This window comes from Macaca thibetana, chromosome 20, assembly GCF_024542745.1.
Source record: "Macaca thibetana thibetana isolate TM-01 chromosome 20, ASM2454274v1, whole genome shotgun sequence".
In the NCBI taxonomy this organism is placed as follows: Eukaryota; Metazoa; Chordata; class Mammalia; order Primates; family Cercopithecidae; genus Macaca; species Macaca thibetana.
This window is the reverse complement of record NC_065597.1, coordinates 58,060,907-58,077,130: the sequence shown is the minus strand read 5'-3', so window position 1 is coordinate 58,077,130 and position 16,224 is coordinate 58,060,907. Positions and strand designations below refer to the sequence as shown.

General features: G+C 39.2%; 2 protein-coding genes across 6 annotated transcripts in view; one reads left to right on the top strand and one right to left on the bottom strand.

The window, feature by feature from the left end:
- Positions 1 to 16,224, top strand: part of COQ7 (coenzyme Q7, hydroxylase) — a 375,365-nt gene that overhangs the window by 114,115 nt on the left and 245,026 nt on the right. The gene's annotated exons all lie outside the window — the stretch shown is intronic.
- The window catches only part of SMG1 (SMG1 nonsense mediated mRNA decay associated PI3K related kinase), a 113,445-nt gene that overhangs the window by 5,194 nt on the left and 92,027 nt on the right, over positions 1 to 16,224 (bottom strand). For all 5 annotated transcript variants that reach the window (XM_050774990.1, XM_050774994.1, XM_050774993.1 and 2 more), the window contains 12 exons: positions 15,939 to 16,165; positions 13,169 to 13,319; positions 12,876 to 13,065; positions 12,235 to 12,704; positions 10,974 to 11,111; positions 8,703 to 8,855; positions 6,470 to 6,649; positions 5,476 to 5,703; positions 4,302 to 4,513; positions 4,036 to 4,142; positions 2,206 to 2,385; positions 2,019 to 2,125 (listed from right to left, as the gene is read on the bottom strand). In XM_050774990.1, coding sequence (XP_050630947.1) covers positions 2,019 to 2,125; positions 2,206 to 2,385; positions 4,036 to 4,142; positions 4,302 to 4,513; positions 5,476 to 5,703; positions 6,470 to 6,649; positions 8,703 to 8,855; positions 10,974 to 11,111; positions 12,235 to 12,704; positions 12,876 to 13,065; positions 13,169 to 13,319; positions 15,939 to 16,165 — 2,343 coding nt within the window. The remainder of the gene's footprint in view (positions 1 to 2,018; positions 2,126 to 2,205; positions 2,386 to 4,035; positions 4,143 to 4,301; positions 4,514 to 5,475; positions 5,704 to 6,469; positions 6,650 to 8,702; positions 8,856 to 10,973; positions 11,112 to 12,234; positions 12,705 to 12,875; positions 13,066 to 13,168; positions 13,320 to 15,938; positions 16,166 to 16,224) is intronic.

Sequence of the window (16,224 nt, the reverse complement as noted above, 5' to 3'; positions counted from 1 at the left end):
ATCACAAGGTCAGGAGATCGAGACCACCCTGGCAAACACGGTGAAACCCCATCTCTATTAAAAATACAAAAAATTAGCCGGGCGTGGTGGCCTATAGTCGCAGCTACTTGGCAGGCTGAGGCAGGAGAATGGCGTGAACCCGGGAGGTGGAGCTTGCAGTGAGCCGAGATTGCGCCACTGCACTCTAGCCTGGGCGACAGAGCGAGACTCCGTCTCAAAAAAAAAAAAAAAAAAAAAAAAAAAATCCTTGCCCAAGAAGAGTTTAAGTCTAGGTCCTATACAAGAATGTAACAGTGTTTAAAAGAAAAAAGAAAAAAATTCCTTGCTGATGTTAAAATTGAATTACAGATGCCAAACCATCAAACAAGATACTCAGTCTCTTAATTTTTATCCCACAGGAAAAAAATGTACATTTATAATGAAGACAACAAGAGGATACCTCTCTTGACCATATGATCTAACTTATCACCACCAAAGATGGCACAAATTGACATATGTCTCTTGATGTAAAATACTGAGAAAGAAACATCACCAATGTTGTATTCCTTCCAAAAAAATCTTGAATGAATTATGAGGAAAATATCAGACAAATATAAACAGAGGCACATTCTGTAAACCAGCTAATCTAGACAAACCAAAAATACCAAGGGAAGGGAAGAGGGAAAGGCTCAGGAACTGTTCTAGATATTAAAGCAGATCAAGAAGTAGGACAAGGATAGACAGTCCCTGACTCACAGTGGGTCCAAATGACCTTTTTTTTTTTTTCACTTCACCATGGGTTTATCAGGGTATTAAATGCATTTTAGACTTATGATGGATTTATTGGGATGTCACTCCATCATAAGGGGAGGACCATCTATCTATATGCAAAATGCATGATGATCCTTGACTAGATCCTGAAGGTGGGGGAAAGAGGGGGTTCAGAGAGGAGGAATAAGCAATAAAGAATATTTTGAGATAATTGGAGAAATCTGAATGTGGATTGAATGTTAGATAATAGTATTACATCAATGTTAAGTTTCCTGAGTTGACAATTACATAGTATACAGTATTATAGTATTTTGTTCAAGAGACACATAGTGAAGTTTAGGCATGAAGTGTTAAGATGTCTGCAAAGAACCCTCAAATTGTTCAGAAAAACTGTGTGTGCACACACACACAGAACAATGAAACATGGGAAATTGTTAACTGGTGAGTCTAGGTAAAACGTTTATGGGCCTTCCTACAACTTTTCTGTAGCTTTATTCTCAAATTTATATATTCAATATTACTAACACTGATGAAAACATTTCAGAGTAATGACTTCAGACAAATGTCCCGATACCCAAAGATGCTTTACAAATACAGGTTGAGTATCCCTTATCCAAAATGCTTGGGACCTGTAGTTTTAGATTTTGGATTCTTTGAGATTTTGGAATATATGCATGCATACAATAAGGAACTTGGGGGTGGGATGCAAGTCTATACACGGAATCCACTTATGCCTTATTATTCACATAGCCTGAAGGTAATTTTACACATTTTCAGTAATTTTGTGCATGAAACAGGTTCTGATTAGATTTGCACTACTGGGATCCATCACAAGGTCAGGCATGGAATTTTCCACTTATGGCATCATGTCAACACTCAAAATGTTTCAGATTGGGAGCATCTGATTTTCTAATTAGGGATGCTCCACTCATACTACACCTGCAACCCAAAGCATCCTTGGCATTGCATTTGAAACCTTCAACAGTTTTCTTTAAATGGAAACTAATTGTAGTCCGGTGGAGGAGGATCAGACTTATATTTGGGTTAAAACAGGGCTAGGGGAAAGGAAAGTGCTCACAAGGAAGGGTCAGAGCAAAATGGTGACTACTGGACAACGCCAGAGCTGTGTTACTCAAAATCTTCTGAATCCTGAAAACACATTTAAGTTCCTTGATGAACCACTAAGGAAATCGATGAGAGGCATCTTTATACACCTCTACTTTTCCAGCAGCATTAAAATGTGTAGCCCAAGTTTAAAACACAGTCACCTGTTCAGCAACTGACATCCTCCTATTCGGATCAACATCTCGGCCCTCTAACTTGGCTTTCACTCTCTTCCACACACTCACTGCATAGGAGTTTCTCTCTTGCACCGCTATGAAGCAACAAAAACATACATAAGTCAAACCGTCATTTTATATAAAAATTTAAGGCATCTTTATTCTAACTAATTACCTTTCCCAGTTTTAGGGTCTCTGACTGCCTTTTTAGGACTACAAGCAACACTCTTGCCAGTTCCTGGAACGGTGCTTGGTGGAGTATCAGCTGATGTGGCAAGATTTTTCTGGATCAGCTTCCTAGCATTCTGTGACATGACATCAGGCTGAGTCTTCTGGCCAGTGTTACTCCGGACTGCTACAGAGAAAAAGTTGGTGGCTCAATTTACATGTAAACAAAACACGGAGGGGGCAGGGTGGAGCAAGCACGGGATAGGTGGTAGTGTATTTTAATACCCCAAATTAAATAATCAACTATAAATCCTTATCCTTTGACACAGCAATTGTCTTCCTAAAAATATAGCCTAAAACCAGTCAGACATTCAGGTATGAATTTGTACAATTACATTTACTAGGTTTGGGGCATCAAAAACCATAAATATCAGCTGGGCATGGTGGCTCACGCCTGTAATCCCAGCACTTTGGGAGGCCGAGGTGGGCGGATCAGTTGAGTTCAGAAGTTTGAGACCAGCCTACCCAACATGGCAAAATCCTGTCTCTATAAAAATACAAAAATTAGCGGGGCATGGTGGCAGGTTCCTGTAATTCTAGCTACTTGGGAGGCTGAGGCAGGAGAATCTCCTGAACCCAGAAGGCGGAAGTTGCAGCGAGCTGAGATTGCGCCACTGCACTCCAACCTGGGCAACAGAGTGAGACTCATCTCAAAACAAAAACAAAAAACAAACAAAAAACAATAAAATAAAAATAAATAAAATAAAAATAAATTGGCCATTAAGTCATTTTTTAAAAGATTAATGACTGAAAAATTATTAACTGGAAAAAGGCAACAACAATTGCACTTGCATAATCATCCCAATGTGTTCGTGTAGGTGTGCATATGCACAGGGAAGTAAATCAACAAATGCAGAGTGGTTTTTGCCTCTATTTGGAATGAAACTACAAATTTTTCAGTTGTATTAAGTATTTTCCTAAGTTTCTCTAACAGATACATATTTTAAAATCATAAAAAAATTTTTAGCCAAGTAGCAGGCACCTGTAATCCAAGCTATTCAGGAAGCTGAGGCAGGAGAATCGCTTAAAACTGGGGGGTGGAGGTTGCAGAGAGCCACAATTGTGCCACTGCACTCCAGCCTGGGCCACAGTGAGTTTTGAGACTCCGTCTTTTTAAAAAAAAAAAAAAAAATTTTTTTTAAAGAAAACTACTCAAATGCAAAGCATTTTTAGTGTCTCACAAGTTGTTTCATTTTTTTGAGACAGAGTCTTGTTCTGTCACCCAGGCTGGAGTATAGTGACATGATCTAGGCTCACTGCAACCTCTGCTTCCCAGGTTCAAACAATTCTCCTGTCTCAGCCTCCTGAGTAGCTGGGACTGCAAGCATCTGGCACCACACCCAGCTAATTTTTTTTGTATTTTTAGCAGAGACAAGGTTTCATCATGTTGGTCAGGTTGGTCTTGAACACCTGATCTTAGGTGATCCACCTGCCTCAGCCTCCCAAAGTGCTGGGATAAGAGGTGTGAGCCACCTCGCCCAGCCTTTTTTTTTTTAATAGCTGTTTGTTTATTTATTTTTAAAGAGACAGGGTCTTGAACTCCTGGCCTTAGGCAATCCTCCCACCTTGGCCCTCAAGTAGCTGGGGGGATTATAGGTGTGAGCCATCATGCCTGGCTCACATGAGTATTTTTAAGGATAAGCTACAATCTGTTCAGTTTAAGATTATAGAATGACAGGCCTTAAGTGTTTAATATTAGACAGCTATGTATAATTAAACATCTTAGCATCTATGTGTAACATTATTAAGAGATCAAGACTCAGGACTCTTCTCCTACCTGCAGCAAAGGATGGCTGATAAGTAGCAGATGACGTTGGACTCGAACATTCATTTGTTGCATCGGTGACTAAGGGTGATGCAAAACTCACTAAATTATTATAGATACTGAAATACAAAATAAAATGGCTTATTTATGAAATGTTTTACCTGATAACTACTTATAAAAATATGAGCAAAACTGAAAAATTAAATCAAGAGATAAACTTACTATACCATTAGTTTTGTACTTATGTTTTATAAATTTTGACCAGAAGGCATTCTTACCTCTGACTTTGTGTTTTCAGTTCTTTCAAGGTGGGAGTGATTTCCTGGAGCATTTCAACATGTTCTTGACTTCGAACCTGACCCATAGCCTGGACTAATGTAAACAGAACTGTTTGAATGTTGTCTTGCCATGATTTATATTCACCCAAAAACTGCCTAACACTGTTCTCATAGGGAACATCTTCACCATCCGCCAGAGCAGCTTCTTCATCCTAGAATTGATAATGATTAAGAAAAATAGTTTTAGTATCAGTAATTACTCTCAAGACAGTCATCTAGTGATTAAGAAGTAGCAAGTGTTTCAAATATGAGTGTGTTTAAACTGCTTTTTTTTTTTTTTTTTTTTTTTTTTTGAGACGGAGTCTTGCTCTGTCACCCAGGCTGGAGTGCAGTGGCCGGATCTCGGCTCACTGCAAGCTCCTCCTCTCAGGTTCACGCCACTCTCCTGCCTCAGCCTCCCAAGTAGCTGGGACTACAGGCACCCGCCACTTCGCCCGGCTAGTTTTTTGTATTTTTTAGTAGAGACGGGGTTTCACGGTGTTAGCCAGGATGGTCTCGATCTCCTGACCTCGTGATCCGCCCGTCTCAGCCTCCCAAAGTGCTGGGATTACAGGCTTGAGCCATCGCGCCCGGACTTAAACTGCTTATTATAGTTCAACTCCATTTTTATAGGAACTTCGTTTCCACCATCAAATAAAAATTCAAAGTAAAAGTAAATTCTAAAATTAAATTATTTACTGTTTGTAATAATGAAGTAATAGCCTTTTCTGGAGGCTTAGTTTTCTTACTAACTAGACTATGTACAACACTGGAGGGAAGAGACAACATTTCATTCATTTTGGAGGCAAACTGTATGGGTTTGTTGGTATAGCTAAGAAAAAGGCTGGATATCTGAATTCTCAAACTACGTTCGTATCTTGGTTTTATTACAAGTTATATCACAATAAAGGAATCTATTTAAGCCTTAGTTTCTCTCTGTATGAAATTCCAACTACTACTACTAGTTTAAAAAAAAATAGTTGATGAAAACACAAGTTAACTCAGTTACAAATAAATTGGAAGATGCGATGAGATAAATTGTTATTTACAAAATGTCACTGCCTTTCCTATAAATAAAACTAGTAATTTTTATAAAAGAGGGACAGGAAATGTGTGTTCATGGTATTAGTCTTACCTTAGCCATAGCTTTCAAGAGATGTTTGACATCTCCAAGCTGTCGGTTATGACCAGTGAGCACAGTCTTTATATTATCAACCAGATTCTGAATTGTTTCACAGACCGTTTCTATCTGCTGCTCTTTCTCTGTCTGAATTGCCCTCTGAGTAGACATATCCTGGGTCAACTGTTTGTGTGCTGACAAAAGCCATTCAGAGCTGCCAATAGGATGTTCAAGACCAGTGTCCTAAATAGAACAAGCATTTGTTTGACTTCGAGTATCAGCTGAAATAATGAGTCCTTTCTTCATTATCATCATCAAAAGATATTAGTAACTCAAGCTGACACAAAGAGAACCTCCATTGCTATGTCATTAATTAATTACCTATAAGTTACTTAACAATAATCTCAATAATCTCAAAAAAGATAGATGAAGATTTTTACTTTCCCTGCATAATCACACAGGTTATAAATGCTTAAAGTTTAAGACCTGAGAAATACATTTGGAACCACAAAGATGACTGGCAATCCAGGTCCCTAAATTCTAAATAACTCTTCGAGATGAAATGTGAACTTCCTAACATACAACTTTAAGCTTTCTGACCAAATATAAATGTCAAATTTGCCAACTTACTATTTCTGGCCTTCACTAACCTTTCAAGCATTCATCTTCCATAAGCCCTCTTTCTCCCGCTCTATGTTTTCAGTGCATCAGAATCATTTGCTATATACCGTCTTTCTCCTCCATTCTAAACTTTCATAGTATTTTGGTTGTAGCTCTGAGGAGCCTTTACACTTTCTCATTTTTCATATTTTTAAATATATAATATGTTTCTGGGAAGGGGGGCGGCTAAGAAAATAATTTAATCATCACTGTCCCCCCCCCGCCCCCATAACAACCTCTTACATACAGTATATTCTCAACAAATGTAATCTGAATGTATATATTAAATTGATTTTGATAGTATAACGCTAGCCTTAATTTAATCAAGTTTCCTTCCACCAAGACTCACCACTCTCTGTAATAAACGAAGCTCTAACTCAGACACTGAACTGTTAAACTGTGATGCAAATGAACACATCTGCTGACATCGCTTGATTAGTTCAAATAACGCCGCATCCAGGTTTAAGGCTTCTGCAGTTCTTGTTCGTAAACTTTCAAAATGAATGATATTGCTGCAGAGAAAAGTGACCTGTGAAGACAGAAATGGAACCACAAGAGGAGATGGGGGGAAGGTGGGAAAGGGAGGTGGCAATTAATAACACGAAAAAATACTACTTTCTCATTTTGAGAATTCAGGACCAGAATTAGTGCTGAAAATGTTTGGGAAATAGACCAAAACCTTATAAAGGCTGTAAATAAACGTACATTTATATTTATACTGTTAGGTCTGAGATGGCCAAAAGCACTGACGAACAATTAGGTAAATGTATCTTCTACATTACTTACTGTTTTTACATAGAATATTTACTTCACAATAAAGCTGTTATCATATTTAGCTGCAATTTGTGTTACATCCACAATTCAGAAGACACTTCCGTCAGAATGTTCCCCTTCTGCTTCTATTCTTGCCTAACTTATCTGGCAATATTAAGCTCATCTTAAAGGTATGATTAATATTGTGGTGGTTAGTTTTTTTTGTTTGTTTTTTGTTTTCTTTGAGACAGGGTCTCCCCTGTTGCCCAGGCTGAAGTACAGTGGCTTAACTATGGCTCACTGTAGCCTTAGACTCCTGGGCTCAAGCAATCCTCCCGCCTTAGTCTCCCAGGTAGCTAGTCTTCCAGCTGGGACTAGAGGTGCGTGCCACCATGCCTAGCCAAAAAAAAAAAAAAAAAATTTATTGGCCAGGTGTGGTGGCTCACACCCATAATCCCAGCACTTTGGGAGGCCGAGGCCAGCGGATCACCTGAGGTCAGGAGTTCGAGACCAACCTGGCCAACATGGTGAAACCCCGTCTCCACTAAAAATACAAAAAAATTAGCTGGGCATGGTGGCAGGTGCCTGTAATCCCAGCTACTTGGGAGGCTGAGGCAAGAGAATTGCTTGAACTCTGGAGGCAGAGGTTGCAGTGGGCCAAGATCACACCACTGCACTACAGCCTGGGCAACAAGAGCAAAACTGCGTCTCAAAAAAAAAAAAAAAAATTTTTTTTTGGTAGAGACAGTATCTTACTATGTTGCCCAGGCTGGTTTCGAACTCCTAGCTTCAAGCCATCCGCCTGCCTCAGACTTCTGAGTAGCTAGAGCTAAAGGGACATACCATGCCCAGCTATGATACATTCTTAAATAGTTCTTAATAGGTATATACTGAAAAATTTATAGACAAAATTATGTACTATTTGGGATTTCTATTAAATACGGATGGAAAGGAGGATTAGGGAGTATGGGTGAAATAAGATAGGACTTAAGTTGAGCATTATTAAGCATTGGTGACAGGTATGAAATATGAGTATCATGTATTACTCCAATTTTGTACTTAGTCGAAAATGTCCGTAACAGTTTTTTTGGTTGTCCTCCCCCTGCCCAATCCACAGCCTCTTGACAGGGAACAAGACTTCTTTTTTTTTTTTTTTTTTTTGGAGACAGAGTCTTGCTCTGTCACCCAGGCTGGAATTCAGTGGCACAATCTTGGATCACTGCAACCTCTGGCTCCCAGGTTCAAGCAATTCTCCTGCCTCAGCCTCCTGAGTAGCTGGGACTACAGGCACCTGCCACGACGCCCAGCTAATTTTTTTGTATTTTCAGTAGAGATGGGGTTTCCCCATACTGGTCAGGCTGGTCTTGAACTCCTGACCTTGTGATCCGCCCACCTCAATCTCCCAAAGTGCTGGGATTACAGGTGTAAGCCACGGTGCCTGGCCGACAGGGCACAAGGTCTTAAGACGTTTTTATTGTCATGTGGAAAAAATAATATTCAAAGTACCTTTCAAAATCTTTGAATTGCTTCAGTTGTATAAAAGAGAACCAGAGAATCTTAAACAAATATGAATTTAAAACCTCTTTATTTTTCAACAGAGGCTGAATTTATTTAATTAACATTTAAATGGGAGGCAGTAAAGGCCCAGGGAAATAACCTGCTGTAGGTTCAACTTAAGGCATGCCCTGAAAGGCCCATCAGTCCCTCCTCCTGGTGCTGTGAACCAAAATGTGGGCTCTCAAGCTCCCCTGATAACCCCACATATAATTTCCGGCTACTCATCTAATCCTGTAAGTGAATACAAAGATAGTGCATGTAAGTCACAATACCTGACTTGCTCTTTGGCTCTCTTTAAGGACAAGATTTCTTCTTTCAGCTATCGTTGCTTCAAAATCTTGTAGTACAGGGGCCAATGCAGGGTTGGCACCACCTGCCCACTTGAGTCGCTGTTCAATACTTGCTTCAAGTGCTGCTAGCTTCTCCTATAAAAGCCAGCAGAATCTTGGTGAATGTATATGACATTCTCTACTTCCTATCTGTGGAGTATTTTATATAACACAATAAAGATTCAAAAGAACCAGGGTGGACATATGTAATTTAGAAAACAAAGCTTTAACAATCACCTTTTGGAATTAACCTTGATTTCCCTTTGAACATTTAAGGCCAAACATGTATGGAGAAAGAGGCAACAACTGGCTTTCAGTTTATTATCTTAAAATGTACAGAAGGAAGTTTCACTTTCATTTTAAAATAAAATGATCTTTAAAAAATAAAAAATCTGCTACACCAAACTCTTTTTTTTTTTTTTTTTCTTTTGAGACGGAGTCTCACTCTTGTCACCCAGGCTGGAGTGCAGTGGTGCAATCTCCGCTCACTGCAACCTTTGCCACCTGGGTTCAAGCGATTCTCCTGCCTCAGCATCCCGAGTAGCTGGGACTACAGGCACCTTGTCACCGCGCCTGGCTAATTTTTGTAGTTTTAGTAGAGACGGAATTTCGCCATCTTGGCCAGGCTGGTCTTGAACTCCTGACCTCGTGATCCACCCACCTCAGCCTCCCAAAGTGCTGGGATTACAGATGTGAGCCACCACACCCGGCCACAATCTTGGCTCACGGCAACCTCTGCCTCCTGGGCTCAAGCCATCCTCCCACCTCAGCCTCCTGAGCAGCTGGGACAAGAGGTGGGTGCCACTATGCCCCAACTAATTTTTTGTATTTTTTGTAGAGACAAGGTTTTACTATGTTGTCCAGGCTGGTCTCAAACTCCTGGCCTCAAGCAATCCACCCGCCTCGGCCTCCCAAAGTGCTGGGTTCATAGGCGTGAACCACCATGCCTGGCCAAGTTTATAAAAATAATGGTAAAAATCCATCCAGATTATCATGACAAGGAAAGTTTCATGTAACAAAGTTATCTGATTATTTATTCAACATTTCAGGTGGACACATTCACATTTTCTCTCCCCAACTCCCTCTACTTTCCTGCATGTCCATGTCTCTAAAATCATTAAGAGGAAGAGTTCATTCTTGTAAGTTGAAAACACATCTTTTCTCTGACCAATACACTGTAGAGAAAGCTCATTTCAATCTTCAAATGACTGAGCTCCAAAAAAGCTTCATTACAAAACTTTAAAACATCACAGAATTATACTTGATTTTATACTGCTATTAATTTACAAAAACAGAAAAATGTCAGTTACTACTGAGTACATGAAGTATAAAGGACAGACAATATAAAGATATATATAACTTTCATTAAGGCAAGTTTCTCTTATGTAAAAAAATAAGTAGAAGGATTATGTATACAGCTTTCAATATCCAGGCAATATAATAGTTCAGAAAAATATTCTGCTGCCTTAGGCATCCCAAAATTCCATTATCTATACAACATAAGAAATGCCCATGCTTCTTAGCTACCACTATTATTAAACAAAATAGAACTACTTATATACATTTCACAAAACAAATTCAGTATTCAAAGTTTTTCTAATCACCAGTTTCCTTAATGTATCAAGGCACAGTAATTATCAAGTTCATTAAAAACCTGAGATATTTAGTATGTTTCTACTCCTGGTTCAAAATATACCTGTTACTATAAGACTCAGTTACCTTGGAGGGTAAGAAATAAAAAATAGAGGCCGGGCGCATTAGCTCATGCCTGCAATTCCAGTACTTTGGGAGGCCAAGATGGGCAGATCACCTGAGGTCAGGAGTTTGAGACCAGCGTGGCCAACATGGTGAAACGTTGTATCTACCTAAAATTAGGGGGACATGGTGGTGCACGCCTGTAGTCCCAGCTACTTGAGAGGCTGAAGCAGGAGAATCGCTTGAACCCGGGAGGCAGAGGTTGCAGTGAGGTGAGATAGTGCCACTGCACTCCAACCTGGGCGACAAAGTGAGACTTTGTCTCCGAAAGAGAAAAAATATATATATATGTGTGTGTGTGTGTGTGTGTGTGTGTATAAATTAAAAGCAAAAGTGAAAAAAATTATGCTCTTCTGCCATACAAACCAAGGACACATACAACAACAGAGCACTAACAATTGTAGTGCTGGTTATTTCTAAAAGGAAGATGCCCTGGAAGGAAGATCTGGCAAAACACACCTGAACTGTTGCAATAGAAGTTTCAATTTGGCTCAGGGTATGCAGTTTCTTTTTCATGCTGGTTAGGATAGCAGACCGTGGGGGAGGTGTGACTGACATGGCTTGTGGTCTATTGATAAGTAGATCTTCATGTTGCCACTGTTCAAAGAAAAAGAAATGTAATAAAATCAGCAGGAAAAAAGCATTTCGATAAATAAGGAAAGGGAGGTGCAACCTAGGACTGGTGGAAGAGAAAAAATCCCAGCTGCAGCCAATGGGAGGTAAGCAGGGAGAAGTAACAGAAAAGACACACTGAAAACAATCACATCCAGGTGAAAGTCTTCTTGAGGTGGAACATAGCTAATAAATTTCTTGGACCACTCACATGCAACATTTAAATAGTAATTCTGAAGATGTTAACTACAGTTAAGGAAATCAGAGCTTAAGGAAGTTAAGTACAAGTTTATATACCTAAGTCTGATTTGAATACAAATCCATCTCACCCCAAAGCCTGTGCTGTCATACATCATACATCCCCTAAGTAATTAAGGCCAAAACTAGGCTTCTAAAAACCATTTCCAAAATAAAGACAGATTTATTCCCAAAGCTGTTTATCACATGAGTAGGGCATCAAGGAAAATAAACTACTTTAGAAATAAAGACGGGAAGCACACCTACATATGAATGAATTCAACATTAAAAACTATATTTATGCCAGGCACAGTGGCTCGCACCTGTAATCCCAACACTTTGGGAGCCCAAGGCGGGCAGATCCCCTGAGGTCGGGAGTTTGAGACCAGCCTGACCAACATGGGAGAAACCCCACCTCTACTAAAAATACAAAATTAGCCAGGCATGGTGGTGCATGCCTGTAATCCCAGCTAGTCGGGAGGCTGAGGCAGGAGAATCGCTTGAACCCAGGAGGTGGAGGCTGCGATGAGCCAAAATCACGCCATTGTACTCCAGTCTGGGCAACAAGAGCAAAACTCTGCCTCAAAAAAAAAAAAAAAGCAGTATTTAATACAGATCATGCTTATCACACAGCCCTGATGGAAAGAAATTCTAAGGACACAAAACCATAGAGGATAAACGATCTCAACTATACAGAAGAGAAACAAGTATCACTGGGAAGAAACTGCCAAAATGCAATGGTGTGTTTGCACTGGGTTGGCGTAAGTTCAGGAAGTTTTAAAAAATTTTCTGTGTATTGTTTTATATTAATTTCTCCCGTTTTTCAAGTTTCCTACCTTGAGGAAAAACACATTATAATGAAAAAACTTACCTGAAACATGGCAATATGCAGCTGAACTCGCTGCAGGCTTGTCTTACAAGAAGAAATACTGGTTTCCAGCCTTCGCACCAAGTCATGCTTCTTCCAGGCAGTGTCATAAGAACTTGCTAACACGGTTGCCCTGTTCATAACCAACTGAGAGAATTTCCCAATCTGGATGTTATGTTCCACCGCTTTCTTACAGAGATCATCAACAGAAACTTTGCTTTCGGCACCAAAGTCCTTTGCCTCTACTTGAGCAATGATGTCTACACCCAGAGCACTGATAAAACTGCACAGTGTGAGTCCGAGGGCTTGGTTAGGTAGTCCTATCAAGAGCTGCCTCACAAAGTCAGCCGTGAATGCCTTGATAGGTTTGGCCATTTGGTCTTCACTGAAACAAGAATTTCTGAAAAGGGTTTTCACATTGACAATCTGTACAGGCCCATTCACAGTATTCTGATCTTCAAGTGAACTTGATCCTACAAAAAGGAAAAATTTCTTATAAAGTATTTCATGAAAAAAAGTAATATGCCGTTTATTTATAGTATTTAAGGTGTCATGAATGTATAATTAAATTAAGCCTACTCTACCCTGCCCCCTTCCATAGTGCTACATAGCTAAAGCTAGCATGTTTACAGGTAGAATATTACCTGACAATGTTTTAGAAAAGGTACCACAGAGCCTGAAGAACTCCTTAATCGTCTGTAGTCTTTTTAGAAAGAAAATCTCTTCCAGCACCTGCCGGTGATTATCATCATCAAAAAAATTAACTTGAGTACTCCTGGCTTCCCTTATGATGTCAATCTTTCGCCAAGCTATAGGAATTTCCATCTTGTTCAACTATGTAAATGAAAGAAAACAAAGTTCATTTCCCCACTCTTCACACAACTGAACAACTACTTTATGGCACTTGCATTATTTTTAAATCCAAGTCCACATTTACCTTTTCAACTAATAAGCCGAAAGCAGTTTCAACTTGAGCAAACATGCCATCGAATGCTACCAAAAGCATCTGGCCAGCTGACATTTTGGGTGTTTCTTCAACTGAACCATTTCTTGGTTGGATTAATTCACCATACTGAGCATGTAGTAGTCTACAGGAAAACAAAGGGAGTTAAAACCTTCGCTGAAAAGTAATGCCTTTGGTAGGAACATAAAAAGTCAGTACATCTCACAGCTGCATGCGAACTCTAGAAAGCCTTCTGGCATTAAGAAGAAGTGTTATTAAGCCGGGTGCAGTGGCTCACGCCTGTAATCCCAGCACTTTGGGAGGCCTAGGTGGCCGGAACACCTGAGATCAGGAGTTCGAGACCAGCCTGGCCAACATGGAGAAACCCTGGCCAACATGGAGAAACCCCGTCTCTACTAAAACTACAAAAAAATCAGCCGGGTGTGGTGGTGGGCACCTGTAATCCCAGCTACTTGGGAGGCTGAGGCAGGAGAATCACTTCAACCTAGGAGGTGGAGGTTGCTGTGAGCCAAGATCGCGCCATTACACTCCAGTCTGGGCAACAAGAGCGAAACTCCATCTCAAAAAAACAGGAGTGTTATGATGATAAAATGGTATTTCATGTCAACCACAATAGGATTTCAATGATTCCAATTCATTATTAATGACTGTTATGTGATTAAATTTTATGCAAACTTGAGTGATTAGTCTCACTTTTACACACAAAATATGAAATAATGTAAAATCCCATATTGAAAATGTCAGAAATCACACCATTCTAAAGCTGGTGGACCTAGTAAATTGTCAAGTATGTTCACAATACTACTGTAAGACACGATACAACAAACTCTACTTGCTGTTTTGGGTATACTTGGTGTTTATGCACATTTTGAATGTAAGGTCTTCAGAAATTCACCCCTCACATTACCATTAAGACTTATATAGTGCTTAAGTATCTGGGCACTATATCTTACCACACACACACACACACACACACACACACACACACACACACACAGAAATCATTCCAGATGGCTGGAACTATTAAGAATTTTTAAGAGAATTAAAAATGTTAGGCTACCAGATAAATGTCTAATGGAAAAATTGCTGTAAGATGGTATGAGATTTTCCTTGAGATTACCCAAAAAAAGCTTCTCTGAAACAAGGCACAGACAGGCTGCCATAGATCCAGGCACAAAGCTTGTTACCCAAAGTACACATTTAGGTAAACATTCCTCTGTATGAGGATAAGGCGAATCCAGATAGGATATTAAGAGAGAGAAAATGAAGTCTGAAATTCAGTGCAAAACAAGATGTACAGATCTAGCATTTAACTTTTTAAATACTGCTAAAAATTATATGATAAAGCTGTTCTACAAATAATCTAAATCGCTACTTAGCTAATATCTGTTTATGCTATTAATGATTACACTTTTTCTAGCTGGGCAAGGTGGAGTACGCCTACAGTCCCAGCTACTCGGGAGGCTGAGACAGGAGAATCTCTTGAACCCAGGAGGTGGAGGCTGCAGTGAGCTGAGATCGCACCATTGCACTCCAGCCTAGCAACACAGCAAGACTCCATCTCAAAAAAAAATATATATATGAATATATATTTATGAATATATATGTATATATTTCTTATTCTATGAATATAACCACTCCAAAGAAACATGAGAAATAGGAAATTTCTGAATGCAGGATAATTAACATTAAGGAATTATTGCTACTTTTTTCGTGAAATAATGACACCACAGTCAAGAAAAATAAGATCATATATATATATACACACACACACACATACATACACACACATATATATACTTCTTGCATTATTAATATTTAAGAATTAAAAAAATATTTGCTTCAAAATAACTAGGATAGTAAATTTAAACCAGACTAACCCAGTGCAGATAATTACCAAAGGTGGTGACATGGGGTTCATTAGAAATCTATTCTCTCTACTTTCTTGTATCTTTGAAATTTCCCATGGGAGGAAACGGTGCTACAATTCATTTCTGCTCTCTCAATTATACTTTTTTTGTGAATTAGACATTGGAATGCCAAAGAGGCCCTGAATCACTAGGGACAAAGGAGCTTAGGGCTTAGCTCTGCATACAATGCATGCCTGGAGGAACTGCCCAAACTCTACAGATTTCAAAGTCAGATTGCTTTTCTGGACTAAGACGAAAAATACTATATTCAATTAGCTAAAACAAACTTATAATATTTAAACTAATTTAAAAGTATTCACCTGAAATGAGGTATATACTCTGTTAGCTAAATAAACTGTCTCAGGTGCCTCCACAGGGTTCTACAAGATGGCTTAAAAAATATCATGTTTGCCTGTGTGTATGTACATGTATGTAACCACAAGCACTAAAAGGATATATGTATCTATGTGACTGAACTATACACTTGCACACACGCACACACACACTAAGTGAGTGCATATATAACTAGTGAAATCTGAGTAAGCAGTGTGGACTATATCATTGTCGGTTTCATAGTATTGCTATAGATACTAACATTGAAGGAAGGATGAAGCATGCACAATACCTGCCTGCACTTTTTTTTAAAGCAACTTCTTGTGATGTATAATCATTTCAAAATAAAAAAGTTTTAAAAAGATATGTGTATGAGCATTTATAAGTAATTATACCTGCTCTAAAAACTAAAAGTAAACTTACGGTAAAGAGCTCAGAATCCCTTTCTCTGGCTGTCCCATCTCTTTTACGAGGAAACGGCACAGCCAGCATTCACTTGCCTGGCAACATCGATGTAATGAGCATGTGTTTCTTCTTCCAGTCCCATAGCTGCATTTCTTAAGTAGGCCTGAAGAGATTCCACTAGAGTCTGCAGGGGAACGCCATCGGTGGTCTGCTCAATAAGACCGTCCAGTTCATGCAGCATACTTTCTAACGTGTATTCCCCTTTCATTAAACATCGAAGTGCTTCTGGAAATATGATTTGCCGGAAATTTGAATTCAATTCCTATAAATAAATGAGAAAAAAAATTTTAATGTTTTCTGAGTTTAGCTAAGTTACATATT